This window comes from Sardina pilchardus, chromosome 3, assembly GCF_963854185.1.
Source record: "Sardina pilchardus chromosome 3, fSarPil1.1, whole genome shotgun sequence".
Lineage (NCBI taxonomy): Eukaryota > Metazoa > Chordata > Actinopteri > Clupeiformes > Clupeidae > Sardina > Sardina pilchardus.
In genome coordinates this window covers 36,000,113-36,021,992 of record NC_084996.1, presented here as the reverse complement: position 1 = coordinate 36,021,992, position 21,880 = coordinate 36,000,113, and the positions used below count along the sequence as shown (strand labels likewise).

Below are 21,880 nucleotides of genomic sequence, written 5' to 3'. Positions count from 1 at the left end.
ATGAGGTGGAACATTGTTTTGCTCCTTTTAATCTGCCAGTATAATACATGTAGGCTGTCATGTATCCTCTGTTTCAATGGGGTGATGATGCCATGCTTTGATGATTGATTCAGTAAATGGGTGTTAAACCAAAGTCCTCTCAGGCAAGTCATGCCACTCGGTGGCCATTTTTTGACAACGCCTCTGGGCAGTTATTTCGGACTAATGAGATCAGGCTCATTAAGCGAATGGGGAGAGATCCGTAGCTCTTAATAGGAAGGTTATATGGACATTAAAACATTACAGCATGTGAATCCATGTTTAGATCTGAACTATGTAAATATCTTGAATCATGGAATTTCGAGTTGGCTATTTACATTACAGGGCAGGACTTCCCTAGCCTGACATTGTCATACTCAAGATTCTAGTCAGAATATCTGAGTCTGATACTGCTCCATCATGGGGCATGTTTCAACTGATATGGGGGGATGCCTCTGCACTCATTGGATAGACTTAACCAAACAGAGCAACGAAAAAGCTTATAATAGCTTATATCTTCAGGTCTTTTTTGAAAGTTATTGCTATGTCAATATCTTGTACAACACCCGATAGAGAAATCTAAGACAACAAAATATGTAGCAGTGTAGACTATTTGGAAAACATTTCTCCTTCGTTTTTAAAAATAATTCCATTCAAACTGATGCTACAAACATGCTATGCACAGCTAGGGAAGGGTGTCACAAACCCAACGAGCAAACAGAGATTTAAAAAAGAATGAGGGAACATCATGTCACGCAAACAAGCTGTTTTACCTTGTTGAAAGTGAAACCAGAGTTTTCTCCTTTGGCCTAAGTTTTCAGAAATCATCTTGTGATAATCAGTGATGAAACCTGTTTTTGTGTGAATGAAAGGCCATTTGTAGCCACGTTTTTGTTGCAAACAAAATCAACCACTGTTGCTCATCTGTCCATCATCGTATAAAGCCCGTCCTGACAATTTGATTGGTCCAAACAGCTCTGTTACAGGCATAGTTGCGCCACTTTGGAGCAATGCCAGACTGAACCTCCCGACCTCAAATGTTGGGCTGAGCTGAAGTTCGGCCAGGCACCCAGGCTATGACTTCCCATTCAAGAGTCCGCCATCTTTAGTGTTACGGATTCCCCTCATGGAGCTCCATTCAGTTTCCTGTTAGTGATTTGTGTCGTCCTTTGGTTAAACCTCTCTCTCTGTGTCTGTGTGTCCATCTGCAGGTGTGTATGTGTAAGCTCTGTCCAGTGCAGGCACCTGGGCCGCGTGGTGGCTGGACGCCGCTGCGATGGATCTGAAGGACCGCTGCGAGAGCGAGGCCATGCGTGAGAGAGGCGCCAGCGTGGTGGCCCTGGGCTCGCTGCACGGCGGCCCGCTGGGCATCCCCGCGTCCCCCCTGCCCTCCGGCTCGTCCTCCGCAGCCACCGGCGGCGCCGCCTCGTCCTGGTCGGCGTTCGCCCAGCGCAGCACGCTCCACGGCCTGCGCCACGTCTTCCCCTTCGGGCACCACCACCACCGCCGCGGCGGGCGCTTCTCGGCCCCGCGCCGCCTGCTCTGGAGCGCCGCCCTGCTGGCGGGCCTGCTGTTGCTGGCCCTGGAGAGCGCCGAGCGGCTGGCCTACTTCCTGTCCTACCCGCACGTGACCTCGGTGGACGCGGTGGTGTCGGGCAGCCTCACCTTCCCCGCCGTCACCGTCTGCAACCTCAACGCCTACCGCTTCAGCCGGCTGACGCGCAACGACCTCTACCACGCCGGCGAGCTGCTGGAGCTGCTGGACGTGCACCTGCAGATCCCCGAGCCGCACCTGGCCGAGCCGCACGTGCTGGCCTTCCTGGCCGAGCGCGCCAACTTCTCGGGCGCCTACCGGCCCAAGCCCTTCAGCATGCGCGAGTTCACCGAGCGCGTGGGCCACGACCTGCAGGAGATGATGCTCTACTGCCGCTTCCAGGGCCAGGAGTGCAGCCACCGCGACTTCAGCACCGTAAGACAACGCCGCCGCAGGCCTCCTCCACTCCTCTACTTCTACTGCTGCTGCTTCTTCTTCTTCTTCTTCTTTTGCTTCTCTTTCTTCTTCTTCTTCTTCTTCTGCTTCTCTTTCTTCTTCTTCTGCTTCTTCTGCTTCTCTTTCTCCTTCTTCTCCTTCTCCTTCTTCTCCTACCTCTGCTTCACCTGTTCCTCATCCTCCTCTTTCTCATAGCTGTTGCCTAGTGCACTGTGGGTGGGCTTTGGCCCTGCTGTGTTGTGAGGGCACATGAGTTTGTGCTCCCCTCCATGCCTTTCGAATGTGCTGCATTACTTAGCAGGCTGTGCTTTTAACAATATTGTGAGAGTGGATGGTTGAAGGTAATAGGCTATTGCACTTGGTTTGACTTGTGTTTTCACTGTTTTATTTTCAATGTTTCAAGAGATGTTTTTATGAAGATTTTCTATTGTGTGTTGAAAATGTGCTCTGTTTATTTTTTACCTGATGTTTGCAAGCTGTAGCCTTTGTCTTCCTGATGAGGCTTATGTTGATATGCTGATTATGAATGTTTTGGTTGAAACACAAGCTGCTGGCTTTATACTCGGCATTCAATTTGGAGAGAAATGATTACAATCAGGGATCTGATTAGTGGGCCACTGTTGTGTGCCGTGTAGTGTACCCCCTCATGTGCTTAGATCTGTTGCTGTCATCTCTGTTTGGAGCATCCGCCACAACCTGTAGCGTAATGGAGCCATTCAAGTACCTCGTTTTCCCCACTCATTAGCCATTCTTATCGCATACTGGATCAGAGTCAGATTTAGCTGATAAATCAGAACTTAGAAGACATCTAGCACATCTCCATGGTGTGCTCTCTAAGGTGATAATGAGTTTGATCTCTCTTTGTGTATTTAGCTACTGTCTCAGGTAGAGCAGTGCATTGTCATTTTTCCATTCTCTATTAAAATGTGCCTTAGACTGTAGTGAAGTGTGTCACCGAGAATGGAAGCCTCGTTCTGACCTACCTGTCTGTCCCCAGAGTAGTGTGACAGTAAGGTGAAGTCATTTCCTGTCCGCACTTCTCATCCGCAGTCTGTCGCTCAGAAATAGGCCTGCCATGTCACAGGAAGTGTCATTAGAAACTGTGACAGGAAGGACCTTGTGTGGCACGTCTCTGTCTGGGTTGAGTTGGTGTGTTACTGCAGTCTATGTCTGTACTGACACTCTTTGAGATGTCTGTGTACAGTGGCAGTTATTCACATCCCCAGAGATATCCCTTAGTTGTATGCTGTTTACTCCATTTCCCAGGTTGCATTTATTTCAGAGGTCCTCAGGACATTATCTTCTTAGGTCATAGTTAACTTGAGGCTTCACTTTCAAAGTGGCTATCATTGTCATATTTGTCATTGTCATAGGTGCCTGGTTAATCCATATACCACTTTGATTATGACCGTGCACACAGGACTGCCATATCATGGAGTATCCTATCTTATCTTACCTGGTTTGGGTCTGTCTAAGGTGTGTTTTTTAAGTTTATAGTTAACTTGAGGCTTCACACTGTCACTTTTAAGTTTATAAATGATCTCCTTCCAACCTGATGTTCAGGCTGCAGTTCCATTGCCAAAGGCTCCTGCTATGTGAAACTATTAGGCCTAGTACTTTCCCTTTTGTCTCTGCCCCCTCACTTTGTCTCTCTGTCTGATGTACCCCCCTCAGAAATGACAGGAATACAAAGCATCCCTCCGCATATCAAGGAGCCCCAGTACAGGGGGCATGTGGGCCATCAGCACCATGCAGGGATGGCCTCCAGTGCCCGTCAGCTCATCAGCAGCAGGTGGCAGAGTCCCCTGAGTCGGGCCGCGCCCTGCATTATCACCCAGTCAGTCGGTGCCAGAGCGCCGTTGGCATCGCGCCGCAGGTGTGCCCCTCAGGTGTTAACGGGACTCTTGTGCCAGATCATGCCGAGATGCAGTCGCAGCTGAGGTGGACCCGCTGCGGCTCCATGCCGTCCCTCTCCCCTCAGGTCGGACGGGGAGAGGGACGGGGGCGGTGTGTGTGATGGAGGGGATCTGGGGCCGGTGTGGGGGTGTGGGGGGGTGGAGATGGAGTAGGAGGCGTAGCGGAGCCATCCGTCTGGTGCTCGGGCTCCCGTGATCAAGTGGCAGGTGGAGAGCTGGGCGAGCTCACACACCTGCTGCTGCTCCCAGCCCTCAGGCTGCCTAAAGAAAACATCCGTCTTGCTTTTTGTCACGTCGGTACTGAGAAATAGGCTATTTCCTAGCAGGGAACACACACACACACACACACACACACACACACACACACACACACACACACACACACACACACGCACACACACACACTCACACACACATCCACACACACACAGAGACGCAGACCAAACAACGAATAACCCCTACATCTCACAACTCACACTGAGACACCAGTTGATAGTTCCTTCAGTGCTTGAGAAAGTGTTTTCTGTTTCTGCTCTTCTTTGAGACTCTGGGGCTATTCAGTATGCCTTATTTGTACACATTGTTGTCACCCTAATTTCCTGTCAAAAACTCTCTGCTTTCACCCTCCGAGGGTCTTGGTGTTTGGGGCGAAGTGGGGGAGCTGTGCCTCGATCAACACTCTCATTCCCATTTGCTGAGATTCACTTCCTGGTAATTCCACCTGGGGGGGGGGGGGGGGGGGGGGTTTCTCTGTGGCTCAGCCTGTGGTGCCTGAGCTGCTTCCTGGCTTGTTGCGCTGCATCAGTGCACCACGGAGGGGACTCCCCCTGAGGAGCCGCCGCTGTTCTGGTTGGATGGCCTCATGCCTCACTTCTTCTCTGGCGTTCTAGAACAGTCAAGGTTTTTGGGAGGAAGTGTCTTCCCCCGGAGGGAGAAGCCTGCCGCGTGAACTTCTGTCTTTAGGAACTGCCTCTCCCTTAGTTGCAACCTGATGATGAGACCTAAAGTGCACTCTTTTTTTCCCCCTTTCTTTCTCACGCTATCTCTATCTTTCTTTTTCTCTTTCTTTTTCCCTCTCTCTCTCTATTTGAGTGAGTCATCTGTTTTTGACTCCAGACTAGAGTGTTCTTGTTTGTGCCTGGGCTCCCCATTGCGTTCTCCTTGTTTCGTTGCGTGAACAAAGGCGAGACACGTCGGCGCGCCATAGGAAGTGACAGCAGCTCCCCTGTCGCCCTGCTTCCCATGGCACACCCCGTTGGCACTTTGACGCCCCATCATTCTGTCTGAACCCCCCCCCCCCCACACACACACACAGACATCCAAACACACATTTCTCTAATCCCATTTGCTTTTAGCATTCTCTGTTTTTGCTGTCTATGGAGGGCAAAGAGCTGTTTCTTTTCCTTTTTAGGCTGATGGAGGGCTGTGATTTCTTTCCCGCTCTTTTCTGGGTGGGGTGGGGGCGGTGGTGAAACTGTTGAAAGACACATAAATGCAAATTGCACATAAACAAACACACACATACACAAGACTGTGTGTGTACGTAGGTACCAGAGGTGGAATAATCCAGTTTCAGAAAGTAAAAGTCCTACCACATATCTGTGGCAACCGTTCATTTAAACCAGCTGATTCTAATTAGCACAACTCTTCAGCTAGGTAGAAGCAGCTAATTGATGAGATCACCTGTGCTAAGTGCACAGGTAGAACTAATACATGATCAGACTTTTACTCACTGAAGCTGGTGTTTTCCACCTCTGGTAGGTACACACACACACACACACACACACACACACAAACCTATGTGCCACAGTGCTGTGGCACACCGGGGAGTGTAGTCAGCATGTGAGTGACAGCTTGATGAATGGCCTGAGAGTGGGCTGTGTGGAGCTGGGCCACAGTGCGGCGCGAGTGATGGAGGAGGCACAAAAGGTGTGAGAACACGGCCACAGAACGCTACTGTGGGGCTCTGTGGGAGACAAAGACAGGGTCTGAGAGAGAGCTTTTGAATCATGCCGCAGAAGAGTGTGTTCATTAGAGTGGATGTGTGTGTCTTGGTAAATGTGAGCACATACTGTGTGTCTCCTGTGTGTGGGCGCATGTGCACCCATCTGTATGTGTACATCCATGTTTTTGTGTATGTGTGTCTGACTTTTTGTATATGCATATGTGTATCTGTATATATATATATGTATGCATATATGTGTGTGTGTGTGTGTGCGCGCGCTCATCCATATGTCTATGTGTGTGCAATTTGATGCATATATGTGCATGTTGGATTGCATATGTGTGTGTACGTTGGATTGTGTGTGTGCACTGTGCATGTTTGATTGTGTGTGTGTTGAAGCGAGTAGAGCCGTATGATTAGTATGCTAGCGGAGGGGAGCCAGGAGCCGGTGGAGCTCCTGCTGGGTGCTCGAGGAGGGCCTCCACTTGTCTAATGAGCCTCTGTGCAAAATCCCAACTTGCCAATAAAAGCCTGTTTGTCATGCCGCTTCCGTAAATAACGTGGAATTGAATTAAAGGGAGTGTGCTAATGTCTGTCCTCCGCGTGAGATGCTGGGGGCCACAGACAGCTGCTGGGTGTCACCCCCGCAGACTTTTTGGTGGGAAGTTCTGGAGGTTATGTAAATATCGCATCCATCCCCACTGTGCGGATTCTCTGTGTCTGTTTGCGAGGGGAGAGCGTATATATCTGCTGGGCTGTCTGAGCATGGGGTTTTGTGTGATTGTAGGTGTCTGGCTGTCTGGTTTTGTGTGTGTGTGAATCTCAGCATGACGGGAGAATAATCACACTTTCCCATTCTCTCTCACAGAGCACATTGTTGCGGAGTTGTAAATGGTTTTGCTGAGAGTGGGTATCGGCTAGTCCAGGTATCATCCTCCATACATTAGCATGCTAATTCACAGAACTATGCCAACCTCACTGTGCCCAGACCACCTCAGACTGCAGACAGTTTTTTTGTGTGTGTGTGTGTGTGTGTGTGTGTGTGTGTGTGTGTGTGTGTGTGTGTGTGTGTGTGTGTGTGTGTGTGTGTATATGTGTGAGTGTGTGTGCGCATGGGAGGCAATGTCTCTTGAGTAGTGTAAGCTACAGAATGTGTGGCTAGAGAATTGGACACAGGGAAGAAATGTGCTTAATGCAGCACTATGTTTTTTAGGAAGGTGATGAAGCTCATAATTTGTGAGATAACAGGATTAGCACGGCCACACCAGAGCAGAGTATAAAAGGTGTAGGCCTCATACAGCTATTGAGTAGTTCTTGATACATGTATCCAACATCTTTTGTGCTCAAAGTATTTAATAATACATGACTTGAACTATCCATATGAAGAATAAAATGATGAAATATCAAACATGTTTTACTAGATACCATAAGCTGTCATTGGATGTTGTGATAAGTGATGTCTAAAACAGTTTTACAATAGTGTTAATATGCTGTGTCATAACAGCAGACGTAGCATGCTAGTATGCTTTCAGAGCATCAGACTGGAAACATGGAAGCTGACACTTATCACTGAACCCAAACTGATATGAACACTTTAGACAAAACATCACCTTTGCCACCAGGTGTTTATTACAGGTGGTTTTGTATTATGGTAGAGAATGCAAGTAAGCGGCCACAAAGATGTCTCATGGCAACAGAATATTTCAACTTTGTTCAGCGCCAGCTGTAGTTTTGCCTTAGATATATTGCTGGACTTAGATCATTGACGCACAGACTGATTCATTACAGAGTGCATATGTGAAACCGTTTAAAGGAGCCTTGTAGCCTCATTACGCCTAATAGGAGCAGAATGGTTCACTTGCTGCAATCGCCATGAAGTGGCATCTTAAGAACCCCACCGGGTGGTTTCCGCCAAAGTATTTTTAAGAGAAAGAAAGCCAGGAATGAGTAAGTGTTCTGTAGTAGAGATCAGAAAAATAAGCACTGCTCTCTTTTTCTCAGCTTTCCACTCTTTTCTTATTGTGGACTACATATAGTGTGTGCTCCCCTCCAGGCTTCTCCCTCTGCAAACACCAGTGCCACCCCATTACCTGTTTGCCCACTGCAGCTAATAGCTTTTTAATGTGTGATTGACAGGCTGTGAGCCAAGCGTGCACACTCATCTACCCACCCACACAGACACACACACACACACAGACACAGACACAGACACACACACAGACACACACACACGCATCCTGAAAGACAGCTCCTGAGGGTGGGGGTGAGAGTCTGAGCGAGCTGGGTTCCGTGACAGATGCTCCTCTTTAGCGGATGACAGACGTGATAATATTCCACCGCTGTGCCGAGGCGTAATGGCAGACGGAGGAACCGGCCCGCTGCTGATCACAGAGCCCTGTACGCCGTTATCGCCTGTGACATCTGATTTGGGGTCAGCCCGGTGACTTCCTGTGAGGACGAGCACTGCATCACACAGGAGCAGTGCAGAGATGATGGCTGATGCCTTTGTGCATTTCTCTAAGAAGTGACTCCACCGTTCAACAAGGTGAATATGTGTATACGCACATTGCATCCATACATGAATAATGACTCAGCAGGTGTCAATGATAATGTAAAAAAATGCACACTCTGCACTTGTATGAGAATGCAAAGGAAAGAGATCAGAATGTTTGTTCTCCAAATATCACTTGTTTGACCTTCATCATTTTCATCTGAGTGTTCTGGTATTACAAATTAACCACCTGACAATTAGTGCCACAATCAACCTGTCTGCCTCTAGAGGGGATCCATTTTTACTTCTTTAATTTCAGCAGGACAACTCAAGTCAATTACGTCTTCAGCTGACTAATTACAGCCGTTAGACACGGGACTAATTATCTGGTGTGTTTCAAAGCGTAAAGTGTGAAAACGAGCGTCTACTGATGATTCTCAACTCTGCAGTATTGCGTTTACTGTCACCTTTATGTGTTCCAGTTTCTATTTACCGGAATGGTCTGGAATGAAGGCCGCATGGGGGATTACTTTATGGTTTCCCATCACTATGGGAAGACCATAACGTGCATTCAGTCAGGAAATGATCCACGTTCACGTGCAGTGCGGCTGATTGGTTCACAAATGTGCAGTGCAATTGAGCAGTCAGTTTCATCTCCCCGTGGCTCTTGATAGATACTGGTTTACTTTGAGGTTGCCATGCAGTATTCACTACAGTGCACTTCATGCCTGTGTTGATTTCTTTAAAGTGTATCATTCCTGTAGCCATACAGGGGCATGTCTCCTCTGTCTCTGCTACAGTAACAGCAGTAGTGGCTTCATCTTCTTCACACAGACCTACATCACCAAGGCCAACCCTGCTCCATCAGCCATTACATAACCTCATTAATCCAACCTGACAGGTGTCCTGACTGAATTGGCATTTCAGGCGCTCGCTTTGGATTCCCTTGACGTTCTTATTTTACACTATGCCTCTTGGGTCATTCGCTGAACATCCTGCTTAGTCATCTGCTTTGGCCTGATTGGTCAGTCCAGTGAATTGACTCCCACCACCAGCCAATCACAGCTCACAGAGGCAGACAGAGAGCACCTCTGTGTCCCGGAGGGCAGGAGTAGCAGTCTGGAGAGAGACGTGCCACTCATCTCCCCTCGGCTCTCTCCACGTCACGCCCAGAACGCTCCGTTCTCTAGTTCATATCCTCGCCTGACCCAGCTGTCAGTGCCGTGACCCAGTCCCAGTAGAAGGCACAAATCCAATGCATGTGTTATCAGATCATGACGCGCATCTGGTTTTCCGGACGTGAGAAGCCACAATTTTGAATCATTTACGATAGTCAGTCATTTTGGTAAGCAGTTCCCTCATTGTTACAGTGGCGGTTTGCGCGTGTGTGAGGCCAAGACCCTCAGTGCTGTGAGGGAAACCAGCCTATTTTACATGCAATTCCATGGTGAGGACATCTTGTGCTCCAGGCCTGTACTACACATTTCAGAGAACAGCAACCATTGCTTGACACTCAGCCTAGGGAACGGAAGGGAGTAATGAGAAAACAGCCTCATTGTTTTCTTTTATCAAAACGGAAAAGGTTTTGATGGGGTCTTTAAGTTCACCGCCGTGTTACCGCGATGTTGTGGTTAGTTTTTCCTGAAAGTAGAAACTAGGATGGATGTAGTTACCCTCTGTGAGTCTATGCCTACATGCATTTTTATCCAATGAATTTACTGCATCCGGTAAAAACTGCAGGAAGAGAAAAAGGTGTATATGGCAAAAAGAGAGAGAGAGGAAATGGAGAGAATCGGCAGGGGGAAGATGAATAAGGTCCATTACCCCAGCAGCCTGCTTGGAGTCCTAGTTTATCACTGTGTGTGTGTGTGTGTGTGTGTGTGTGTGTGTGTGTGTGTGTGTGTGTGTGTGTGTGTGTGTGTGTGTGTGTGTGTGTGTGTGTGTGTGTGTTGTGTATGAGGAAGAGAAAGAGCTTGAAATGTGAGAGGAAGAGAATAATGAGAGAGAGCAGTGTGTTTATTATGAATATTTGCTTAAGTATTAGTGTAGAGGGATGAATCTCTTCTCCCTTGTTTCTTCTCCCCTGGATGTTTCTTGCCTGGATGTTGGTCCTTGGTGTGTTTCTGTGTGTATGTATGTGTGTGTGTGTTTATGTGTGTGTGTGTGTGTGTGTGTGTGTGTGTGTGTGTGTGTCTGGATGTGTTTGTGTGTGTGTGGGTGTGTCTGTGTGTGTTTTCTGTGTTTGCGTGTTTGCTTTGTTCACTTGTGGGACTGAGTAATTTTGCACTCGGCTCTCTTCTCATTCCCAGTCTTAACCTAATGCGTTTAGCCTTCTGCATCTCATCTCGGCATATTTACCAGTTCATTACTCTCTAGAACTCTCCACTAATGGCCAGGGATCTGGCCATTGGAGAATCACTGCGCAAATACACGCCGTGATAGTGAAACTGAGAGCTGCCTGTGTGGATCCGGCAGGGTTTGGGTAATCCTTGAATAACACTTCACTTGAAAATTCGGTCTTGCGTGCATATTACCCAGACCTCCCGCCTAACACATTCCACCCAACTGAGATCAAATCTAGCCATATTACATAAGTGATTCTGTGTTGCGACTGACTTGGAAGATATTAGTTGAGATTAAATAATCTGCTACTGTGCCGTGAATAGCAATTATTGCACTTTTTTTTCCATTTCATGTTGCACTTGAAGTGCAGCCATTAGTGTCTGTGTGGTTGGAGGAGGTGGACAGGTTGTATGGTCTTGCTCTGTGATTGGTGCGTGTGGGATGAGATGCGGGCGCTTGAAGGTCAGTCCGGCCCATGGCCGTGAACAGTGGGCTTCTGGGATGAGGGTGTGAGAGGCTCCTTCTTTGAGAGTGGAAGGGAGATGTGTCTGGGCATGTGACCTTTTATGGCCAGACAACAGGGGTCCTCTCCTCGCCTTTCAACACCTCTTGCACTCTCCCTCTCTATCTCTCCCTCTCTATCTCTCCCTCTCTCCTGGTCTCCCTCTCTATCTCTCTCTCGTCCGGTCTCCCTCTCTATCGCTCTCTCGCCTCACCTTCCCATATCTGTGTAGATCTTCTCATCCCATCGGGCACACACACACACACATACACACACACACACACACACACACACACACACAGAGAGACTCATGCTCACGCTGTGCTGTCTGTGCAGCAGGTGGTGCCTGTTTGATCTCAGCGGTGGCTGCTGGCTGCTGTGTGAGCTCCTCTCCTCAGAGTGGGCGCTCTCTCTGCTGCCTTTCTGCCTGAGATTTAGGACGTGCTGCTGATAGTGGACCATGGTGATAAAAAGAGGACACACACACACACACACACACACACACACACACAAAGGACCCTCTCCCTCTTCTCACATGAATGCGCTCTCATGTTACACACACTGACAATACTACACACCCTCTCATGGACAGGACAAAGCACACACGCACACACGCACACACACCTGCAAGCACACATACTCTCATTCAATTACAGACATGATGGTTTTATTTGTGTTCGTGTTCATGTGTGTGTGTGTGTGTGTGTGTGTGTGTGTGAATGTCTTTGGGTTTCTATCACCTAGGTGTGCTTCATTGCCATAGCAACACTAAGCAAAGAGCAGAACCAGAAGAGTAGCACCAGTGAAGGCAAATATCATCAAGTCTGAAGCCATAGGCTGATGTGGGCAGTGCTGCTTTCTGCCAGACCTGAAGGAGGGATGAGATAGGAGGAGTGGAGAGAAAGAGAGAGAGAGAGGGATTGAGGGAGGAAAGAAGAGAAGTTGAGAGAGGGGATTTTCTACCATCCACTCAGTTCCTCGCTGGGTTTACTTCGTGGGTCTTCCTAGTGTGAAATCCTTTAAAGCCGACGCAGGAGTCAACTCACTCTCTCAGTTATTATACAGGGAGACTCAGCCGTGTCCAACAGCAGCACCGGACTATTGCTTTAAGTCCACCTGTTTTAGCTGGAACAGGATAAGAGAGAGAGAGTGTGTGTGTGTGTGTGTGCGTGTGCGTGTGCGTGTGCGTGTGCGTGTGCGTGTGCGTGTGCGTGTGCGTGTGCGTGTGCGTGTGCGTGTGCGTGTGCGTGTGTGTGTGTGTGTGTGTGTGTGGGAATGAGGGAGAGAGAGATTGCTAGAGAGAGGGGAAGGTTGCAGCCCTGGATGAGAGACAGCGGGAGGAGGGAAGGGGTGGAGCGCCGTGAGCAGACGGAGGGGGAGAGGGACTCGACGGGAGCCAAGCAAGACACAAGAATAAAGAGAGTTTTTAAGTGTGCGCTCCCAGCTAGTCATTCGGCTGCCTCTTGTGACTAACAGCCCCAATTAGCCATTAGACAAGGTTTCACTGTGTTTTAGCCCTCCAGTCTGTCTTTCTCTCAGACACACACACACACACACACACACACACACACACACACATGCAAGCTTTTACACGCTTAGAGGCTAACCATTTATCACGGTGTGTCTTACATGTACTGTAGAACCCCCTTTTTTACGAGACATATACAGCCTTTTTTATAACCAATATTTGTTTTTATTCCCGTTCTCGCTCTGTCTCTTTCCATTTCTCCGTCTGCCTCTGTTCCAGTGGGCTGTCGTGTTGGAGGATTGTAAAGCCGCTCCCTTCCCTCTCTCCTCTCTCCCTCCCAGTGCCTTGTCATTCCTCCTCTTGCCTTGCCAGACTCAATCCAGTCACCCCCCCCCCCCTCGCTGCTCCCCCTCTCCCACCCAAACTCCACCCCCACCCACCCCCCTTCCCCCTCGCCCACCTCATTTATAATTCAGATCACAGTGCGACTGGAATCCTGAGTCTGGATTAAGACGCAGTACAGGGCGGCCCAAAAATACCCCATCCAGCTCCAGAGCAGGGCACGGCACGGCACGGCACGGCCGCCAACCAGCTATCAGGAGCCAGCAGCAGCAGCAGCGGCAGCCGCCTGGCACCCAGGGACAACAGCACCGGCCCGCCAGCTGCGAAGGGGGGGGGGGGGTAGTGGGGGGTATGGGGGTGTGTGCGGGGGCACCACCAGCCCCACAGGCACGCTACCATCAGAGCCAACGCACAGTGAGGGATTTTGTACGAGCCACATCGAATAACGATGCCGTGTATAGCGGAGGGTATATGTGACGAGGGGCTCCGTCGGAACGCGGCATGAATGATTCGTGATGTTTTGTGAAAACAGCCGCGGGCAAAACAACCATTGGCATCCCCTCGATGATCACTGATCCCATGCATGAGATTGGTGTTGGGAATGTGTGAGAGTTTTTGTTTGGGAGAATGCGGCGGAGAAAATAAAACAGTGGATGTGACACTAGTGGGTAGAATACAGAATTAGCTGGAAAAGGCTTCAGCCAAGCCCTGGCATGAGGCGTAAATACTGCACCTGGAGGAGTTGAGCTGTGGCTGGATACGTCCCAGTAGAGTGAAACCACCAGCAATAATGAGGCGTTTGAATTGTTTAACTGAATAGCTTACGAACAAGTGTCTGCAGATGAAGCCCACAGCCCCACTGTGGCCAGACAGAAGCAGGAGAAACATGCACTGAACGTTGCAATCAAGCTGTTTAAAACAGTTATTTTAGCAGTGACAAAGACATGCAATGCAATTTTCTACTGGGCAACTACTGAACAACTTGAACCTTTCAGGAACTGTGTGAGAACACTTGATGGTGAATGGCTTGGCCATGTTGTGCGGCTGGTATACAATTGCCCTTTGTGAGGAATGACATTTTAATCCCAGCATGTGCATGATTTGCCATGGCAGCGGCTGTGTTTGTGTGTGTGTGTGTGTGTGTGTGTGTGTGTGTGTGTGTGTGTGTGTGTGTGTGTGTGTGTGTGTGTTTATCTGGATGCTATAAAGACAGTGAGTATGACCAGTCCGGCATGGTGGTGAGTCACACTATGTGCTGGTCTTTTTTTTATTAATGTGGCATGAAATAGATTGAATTGCCACTAGACGGTAGACGGGCATCGTAAACATTAGTGCATGCCATCAGCCAGAGAGGCATGAGGTTAGGCTGTTTGCTTTGGTAAGTGTGCTACAATGTGTGTGCAGTGACTAAAATGGAACATAAAGGACATTGAATTGTTCAAGCCTATTTATAGCACCACAGGGTCAGCACAGCTTTGACAGAACACCTCCTCCTGTGTTACCAAGAGCTGTGCTCTTGCACTTGACTTAGCACATTATGAAATAGAAAGAGGGAGAGAGAGATAGATAGAGAGAGATAGAGAGAGGGAGACAGAGAGGAAAGATGGTGAAAGGGTGACAAAGGAAGAAGTAGTTGGAGAGTGTCTGCTCCAGAGGCATGTTTTTACTGTGTCAGTCCAGAAGAGAAACATGTCAGAGAGAGGGAGGGAGGGAGAGAGAGGGAGGGAGGGAGGGAGGAAGGGAAGAGGCTGAGGAGGAGGGAGGAAGGAGCCCTGCCTGTCTGAGTTCTCAGCTGGGTTGTGAGTGTGTGTTAAAATATTCACATTTACAAGACCTTATGTAATGCAGGGCCACTTAAGGAGGCACATCATGTAGAAGCACCACATGTACACACACACACACACACACACACACACACACACACACACACACACCATGTGCATTGCATCTAAGGCATGTCTGTTGATTTTTATTTGCATATGGTCCATATGTGTGTATATGTATATAATATGTGTATTCTAGTGTGCATATGCACATTCACATCTGTAGCCATAGGCCCGATGTCTTCATTTCTGTATTGAAAGAATTGCATCAGCTTCTCTCTCTCTGCCCCTCCCCCTTCTCTTGTTTGGTGTATGTCTGCCCTGTCCCTATTTCAAGGTTCATTAGCCTCACTGTTACACGTCTCATCAGGTAGAACAAGATGCAAATTTACAGTAATTTACTGTGAACAGTATGACTACCCAGGAGAGCAATTGGTGATTACAGAGACAGAAGGAGAGAGAGAGGAAGAGTAGAGAGAGGGAGAGAGGGGTGGGGAACAACAGTGGAAAAGGGTATCATGGGAGAAAGAGTTCCTGAAGATGCTGGCCACCGTGGAGAGAAGAAGTCATGCTCAATGTCATTTATACAGTATTTTAGCAGCATTATCTTGGAATCTCAAGGTCAAGGTCAAGATCTTTCTCAAAGTGTGCTCCGCAAGCTATCCCTAGTGGTCCACGAGCAGATGTGGTAAACATAGATGTGTTTGCACTATTGCTCCAACTCACATGCAAATTGAGACAGTATCATTTGAATTGTCTGTTTAATAGTCCTGAAAGACTTCAACAAGTCGTCAGATTTGCAAGACCGCCTATGTAGTTATGCCAGATTACATTTTTGCCAAAATATTCAGTGTGCCTTGAAAGAGAATATGAAATACAGTAAGCTTACTTATAACATGCTGTAACTGGCATCAAATGATCAAGATGGGTTAGGCTAGTTAAAGCCTAACTAACTAACTAACCTCAACTTGACACAATGGTTCAGTTAGCGCTATGTAGCAGACTGTTGAAATAGGCCTATTCTTTGGGGGAAATGTAGGGAGTTAGGTGGTATTTGAGTTATTTTTTTATTGGTTAAGTGGTCCTTGGTCTGAAAATGTTACCCCGACTCTAGGTCACTGTTGAGGTTAGCGGAATCTTCCGGCTCCTTTAGTCTGTTTGTAGTGTAGCTGACGCATTCTGCACCACAATAAAGGTTTGGCTCCCATTCCCTTAAAGGTCAGGGCAGAATAACTCCCGAGCCCTATGCCTGCAGACATGTTGAGCGCTCGTAATATTTCCGTGTGGAAGGAAGCCTGTAGAAAGTATCTGATACAAATCCGCGGTGACTGGCTGCTGTGTTAGCCGGCCTTGGCTCCTCTCGTCGTTTCTTCTCCAGAAAGCCCCCGATCCTGATAAGAGCTCAGGCGAGTCTCTCCGTACACAAGTGGGAGAGAGAAAAACACTTATTACACTTTTAAAGTAATCAAATTTATTCAATTACCCCAGCCCCCGCCCCCCAAAAAGCATTACATGCTAATGCTTGAATATGAATCAGCGTTATGCAAACACGGCCCTTCAGGCTGGCGGTGAAGACACCCCCCCCCCCCCCCCCCCCCCTGCCCCCCACTATTCTGAAATATTCATTTGCTTTTGTCCCCTTTTTCTCCTGTTTTGTCATTCACCACGATGGCTGTGAGGGAGAGAATAAATGTTAGCGGGCGCGTATACGCGTGTGTGCTACGTTTGTGCCTGTGTTTGCCTCGCGCCTGCGGGCCATTGTCGGATTCCCTCATTTCTGTTTGCTTGGCTGATTCGTCGCTTCCACCACGTTTTTTTTTAAATATTTTTTTGTTATTAAGGTTTGGAGCGTGCTCACTCGCTTACTCGCACTCAACACATTCCATTCACACACACTTTGCCAACTCATTAAGTGTTTGCGCTTGTCCCCCTCCCTCCCCCCCACCAACACCGACTCCAGCACCACCACCACCCACCTTTTTCATCTCACATTCACTCCTCCAGTATCCCAGGGTTCTCCAGGGCCCGTGTTGCATTACGAGCGTAATTTCGCGATCTCTGCGCTCCGTGATCCTGTGCCACGAGGCCGCAGCTCTTCCATCCTGCGTCTGTCTGCGCCGAGAGGCTTGTCCTACTTTCTCTTCTGTGTGGGGGCGAGGTCTGTTTTTTTTCCCTTTTGCTGGCCGCCCTAGGCTGCTTTCTCCCCACTGATGTAATGGAAGCGCGGAGGTCTCCCAACAGCGCGGCGGGCCCCAGAACAAGGGCCCGGCGCGTCCGTCTCTATCCGGTCAGGGGGCCAGTTTGACAGACGAACACACACACACTGTGGCGGGCCCCAGAGAGAGAGAGAGCTTTGCCGGGCCGATGCCCACAGCAGCAGATGCCGGTCCCTCCGCGTGCCGTGCGCTTATTGTGCTGCCACGCTCCTGATTGTGGCTCTGTCCCGGCGCGCCTTGGCCCCGTTCGGCATGGCAGCGGTGCGCACAGATGTCTTTGGCAGCGACGGGCTGTTTGGGAATTTGGCAACTCGGACTACAATTGAGCTGCTGTGTGGTGCTGCTGCTGCTGCTGCTGCTGAGGTGGAATGCACTCAAGGGTGGTAGAGGGAGAGAGACAAGCAGCCAGGAATGAGAGAGAGAGAGAGAGAGAGAGAGAGACTTGCCATAGAAAAAGGGAGTCACTACATCAGTGAAGCACACACACACACACACACACACACATACTCATACCCACGCACACACTTACAGTACGTGCACTCCCTTCCACATCCTCACACACATACACACTAGAGCTGTCACTTTTGTGAAAAAATCCTGTTCAAGGATTTGACTTGAGACAAGACATAAGTGTTCATTGAATCGATTGCAAAATCGATTTTTCATGAATAAAGACGTTTCCATTTTCAACGCCAAATATAGGCCAATCCACGGACAACCAACGGGCCTTAGGACGAACCTAAAGAGGGCGCTTGAGAAGTCAGCTATATTTCTGATGATTTATTGGTTTGAGGTTTTGTGCACAGTGACAAACACCGCAACGTTCTTGAAAAACAATAAGCAGAGTGGACTGCTATAACATCAGTGAAAAACATTACTGCAGGCTTCAACATGGCTGTGTTTACCATTAGAAATGTCAAACAAAGTTCACCTATGTACAGTAGGCAATTGTAGCCCATGAGAAGAGGTTGAAAGTGAAACTGTTTTGCTGTGATATGGAGACTCAAGATGGCAGTTTGCATACCACTTTGTCCTTCTCCATAGCTTGATCAAGTTCAAAACCCAAAGTGCCTCCATATCCAACTCCTCAGGTTATTAGAGGTTATTATCACTCATCTCTCTTGTCGCATAGGTTGATCACCATTGTCCACACACACACACACACACACACACACACATACACACACACACACGGCTGTACTTGCAGTACTGTATGACATGATGTTCTGTCTTTGTTTTCTTTCTTTCACATACTACTAGTAATTACCTGTACAATAAGAAATGCTTTGGCATTATGAATTGTATGTCTGCCCATCCAGTAAAGCGCTGAGAGAGAGAGAGAGAGAGAAAAAGAGAGAGAGAGAAAGATAGAGAGAGAGAGAGAGAAAGAGAGAGAGACGATGGCATAGTGCTAGACCACACACAGGGACCTCCATTCTCCATCTCTGTCCTGCTGTCCCTTCTGTCCGGTGCGCTGCGCTGCTAAAGCCCTGTTGTCTGGCCCCCGGCTGCTGCGCGGTGACACGCCGCTGCAAAGCAATTATCAGGTGAAGCAGGCAAACTAGAGCACGTCCGTCTTGGCACCTCTCCCTCCTCCCTCCTCCCTCGCTCCGTCTGCTCTCCATCCCTGCCCTTATTCCCCTCATCCCTCCCCACTCTCCTCCAACACCCCTCCCCACGGCCCTCCAACATCCCTCCCCACACCCCTCCCCACTCTCCTCCAACATCCCTCCCCACTCTCCTCCCCACGCCCCTCCAACATCCCTCCCCACACCCCTCCAACATCCCTCCCCACACCCCTCCAACATCCCTCCCCACACCCCTCCAACATCCCTCCCCACTCTCCTCCCCACGCCCCTCCAACACCCCTCTCCACGCCCCTCCAACATCCCTCCCCACACCCCTCCAACATCCCTCTCCACGCCCCTCCAACATCCCTCCCCACACCCCTCCAACATCCCTCTCCACGCCCCTCCAACATCCCTCCCCACACCCCTCCAACATCCCTCTCCACGCCCCTCCAACATCCCTCCCCACACCCCTCCCCACGCCCCTCCAACATCCCTCTCCACGCCCCTCCAACATCCCTCCCCACACCCCTCCAACATCCCTCTCCACGCCCCTCCAACATCCCTCCCCACACCCCTCCAACATCCCTCCCCACACCCCTCCAACATCCCTCTCCACGCCCCTCCAACATCCCTCCCCACACCCCTCCAACATCCCTCCCCACGCCCCTCCAAAATCCCTCCCCACTCTCCTCCCCACGCCCCTCCAACATCCCTCCCCACACCCCTCCAACATCCCTCTCCACGCCCCTCCAACATCCCTCCCCACTCTCCTCCCCACGCCCCTCCAACATCCCTCCCCACTCTCCTCCCCACACCCCTCCAACATCCCTCCCCACGCCCCTCCAACATCCCTCCCCACTCTCCTCCCCACGGCCCTCCAACATCCCTCCCCACTCTCCTCCCCACGCCCCTCCAACATCCCTCCCCTCATCCCTCCAACATCCCCACTCTCCTCCCCACGCCCCTCCAACATCCCCACGCACGCTCAACTCCTGTCTGGAGTACCATGAGCAGTGGCACAGAAGTGACCACTCACATGCACAAGGCCTTTTGGGGTGGTTCTTGAGAGGTAATGCACACAGCCTGAACTCACTCACCCTTTGCCTCACAGGCACAGCAACATTACTGTAGCCTTGTTGTTACAATCAAGGATGGCATTTCTTTAGTCTATATGTTCCTCAATTCACCATATGTCAATGTGTAACCACTGATTTATCATTTGAAGCTCAACAGTCCTATTAACATACATGACACAAAACAAACCACACACATTGTGAAATGTGTGTGTGTGACATGTTTTTTTTGTTCATTTTGTATTTCAGTGTAATATGAGAGACTGTTCCTTCCTGTGTATTATCGTGTTATCGTGCCATGCTACCTGTTGCTTGTATCTAAGCAACCCTAATTGCTAGCAGTCCTCTGTGCCATTCTACTGACAGCATTGAATAAGCTGCCTCAGAGCTGTGGGTAGGCATGTTCTGGGCTCCACACATGTACGCCTTTCCTGAGTTTTAGGCATTCCTGCCGAGGCAGTTTATGTTTTAATTAGGCATATTTCACCATATTGAGACCCAGATGGAGCCTGAAGCCATGTTCTCCTTCCAATGATATTTTCCTCCTTCTCTCTGTTTTTTTTTCTCTCTCTCACTCATTTCCACCCAGAGTCCTTCTGGCATGTTCCACGGCCCCTTTGTTCTGTAGACACAAGTGTTCCAACTTCTAGACAGATGGACGAACTGTGCAAGTAACTGTCGCTTTGGATACACGCGTCTGCTAGATACCACTTATCTTACCTTACCTACAGTATACGTATGCTATAATGATCATTATGGTGATGATGAGGATGAAGATGCTTTTGGAGAGTGTGAGCGTCGTTTTGAACGTACGAGTTGAATTGTTAGTTAGGATGAGATTGTAGTTGTTGTTAGTTTGGTTGTGGAACAGTTTATTGACAAGTTGGAGGTTTGTAAAATACTCATATTCTGTAGCTACTTGTATTAGACCCATCAAAAAGAAAAAGTCTATGAATAATGGGCTTTCTACTGAGTGACGTCATATGGTGTTCTGTCTCATCACTTTCCTGGTGACAGCTTCTAACAGTCCCTCCAGCAATGTGACAGACAGGGCTATGACTGTGAGGCTCATGATGAGAACAAAAATCACTACAGAATGAGACTAGTGGGGTGAGGGCTGAATGGATGGAAGGCAAGGAGGAGGCAGAGAGAGAGGGAGAGAGAGAGAGAGAGAGGGAGAGGGAGAGGGAGAGGGAGAGGGAGAGGGAGAGGGAGAGGGAGAGAGGACAGAGTGGACCAACTTCCGTCCCACTTGACAGTTTTTATTGGTGCTTTGCTGGAGGACTTTGCTTTGGGGACACACAGGCTCATAAAGCGAGGCCAGTCCCCTGTCTGGCCTCAGGGACTCACAAGCAGGGAAGAGAGCAGACAAGATGGAAGAGAGGAGAAGGGCAGCCTTAGTGGAGAAGAGAGGGAGGGAGGGAGAGAGAGAAGGACATTTCTGAAATTGTTTGTTTCAAACAGAGATGATTAGAGAACAGAGACCAAAATAAGACAGAGAGAGAGAGAGAGAGAGAGAGAGAGAGAGAGAGAAAGAGAGAGAGAGCGACTACATTAAAAGCCTTAATCACACACCAAAATCTGTACAAAAAGAGATTGACTACACAAGCCAGAAGCATTATATTAAGCTCTTTGCCTGGAGTAGGCATATTTGAAATAAATTTGAGTCTGGAAGGAGCTGACTGATGACTAGTTGACTAGTTTTTCATAATATTTGTTGTCTAGTTGACCAGTTGTACAGATACAGTGTCAGTAGCCTGGCTCCGCCTGTCTACGTACTTCCGCTCAATTACTTTTCCCTACAGCACTCCGTCTGGAATAGCTTGATCCGCCCTCGCTTACTCCGGCAACAGCACCTCTGACCAATCAGCAAACGAAGACGATTACATTTTAAGTTTCAAGCCTATCGTTATCGTCGTGTCCCTTGTGGTTAACATATGTCATTACCAAACATCAGTGATTGAACTCCAATGATTTCAAACTTCAGACGAATGTCCACCAACCAAGAAATAAATGTTTGCCAATTCATCTAGGCCATACTTTATGCGAAGTCAGTCATACCCCAGCAGGATCTCTCAGATCAATCCCTTTTGACTGTCTCCAAAACCATTAATGAATATCAAGGGGATCGTATTTGTAGCTGTAGCCCCCAAACTTTGGACAAATCTGTAGAATAATCTCT

General features: G+C 48.9%; 1 protein-coding gene across 1 annotated transcript in view; it reads left to right on the top strand.

Moving 5' to 3' along the window:
* The first annotated feature begins 1,271 nt into the window (after positions 1–1,271).
* Positions 1,272–21,880, top strand: part of asic2 (acid-sensing (proton-gated) ion channel 2) — a 343,393-nt gene continuing 322,784 nt past the window's right edge. Inside the window, exon 1 of the mRNA XM_062533067.1 lies at positions 1,272–1,987. Within this exon, the coding sequence (XP_062389051.1) occupies positions 1,295–1,987 (693 nt within the window). The 5' untranslated portion in view covers positions 1,272–1,294. The remainder of the gene's footprint in view (positions 1,988–21,880) is intronic.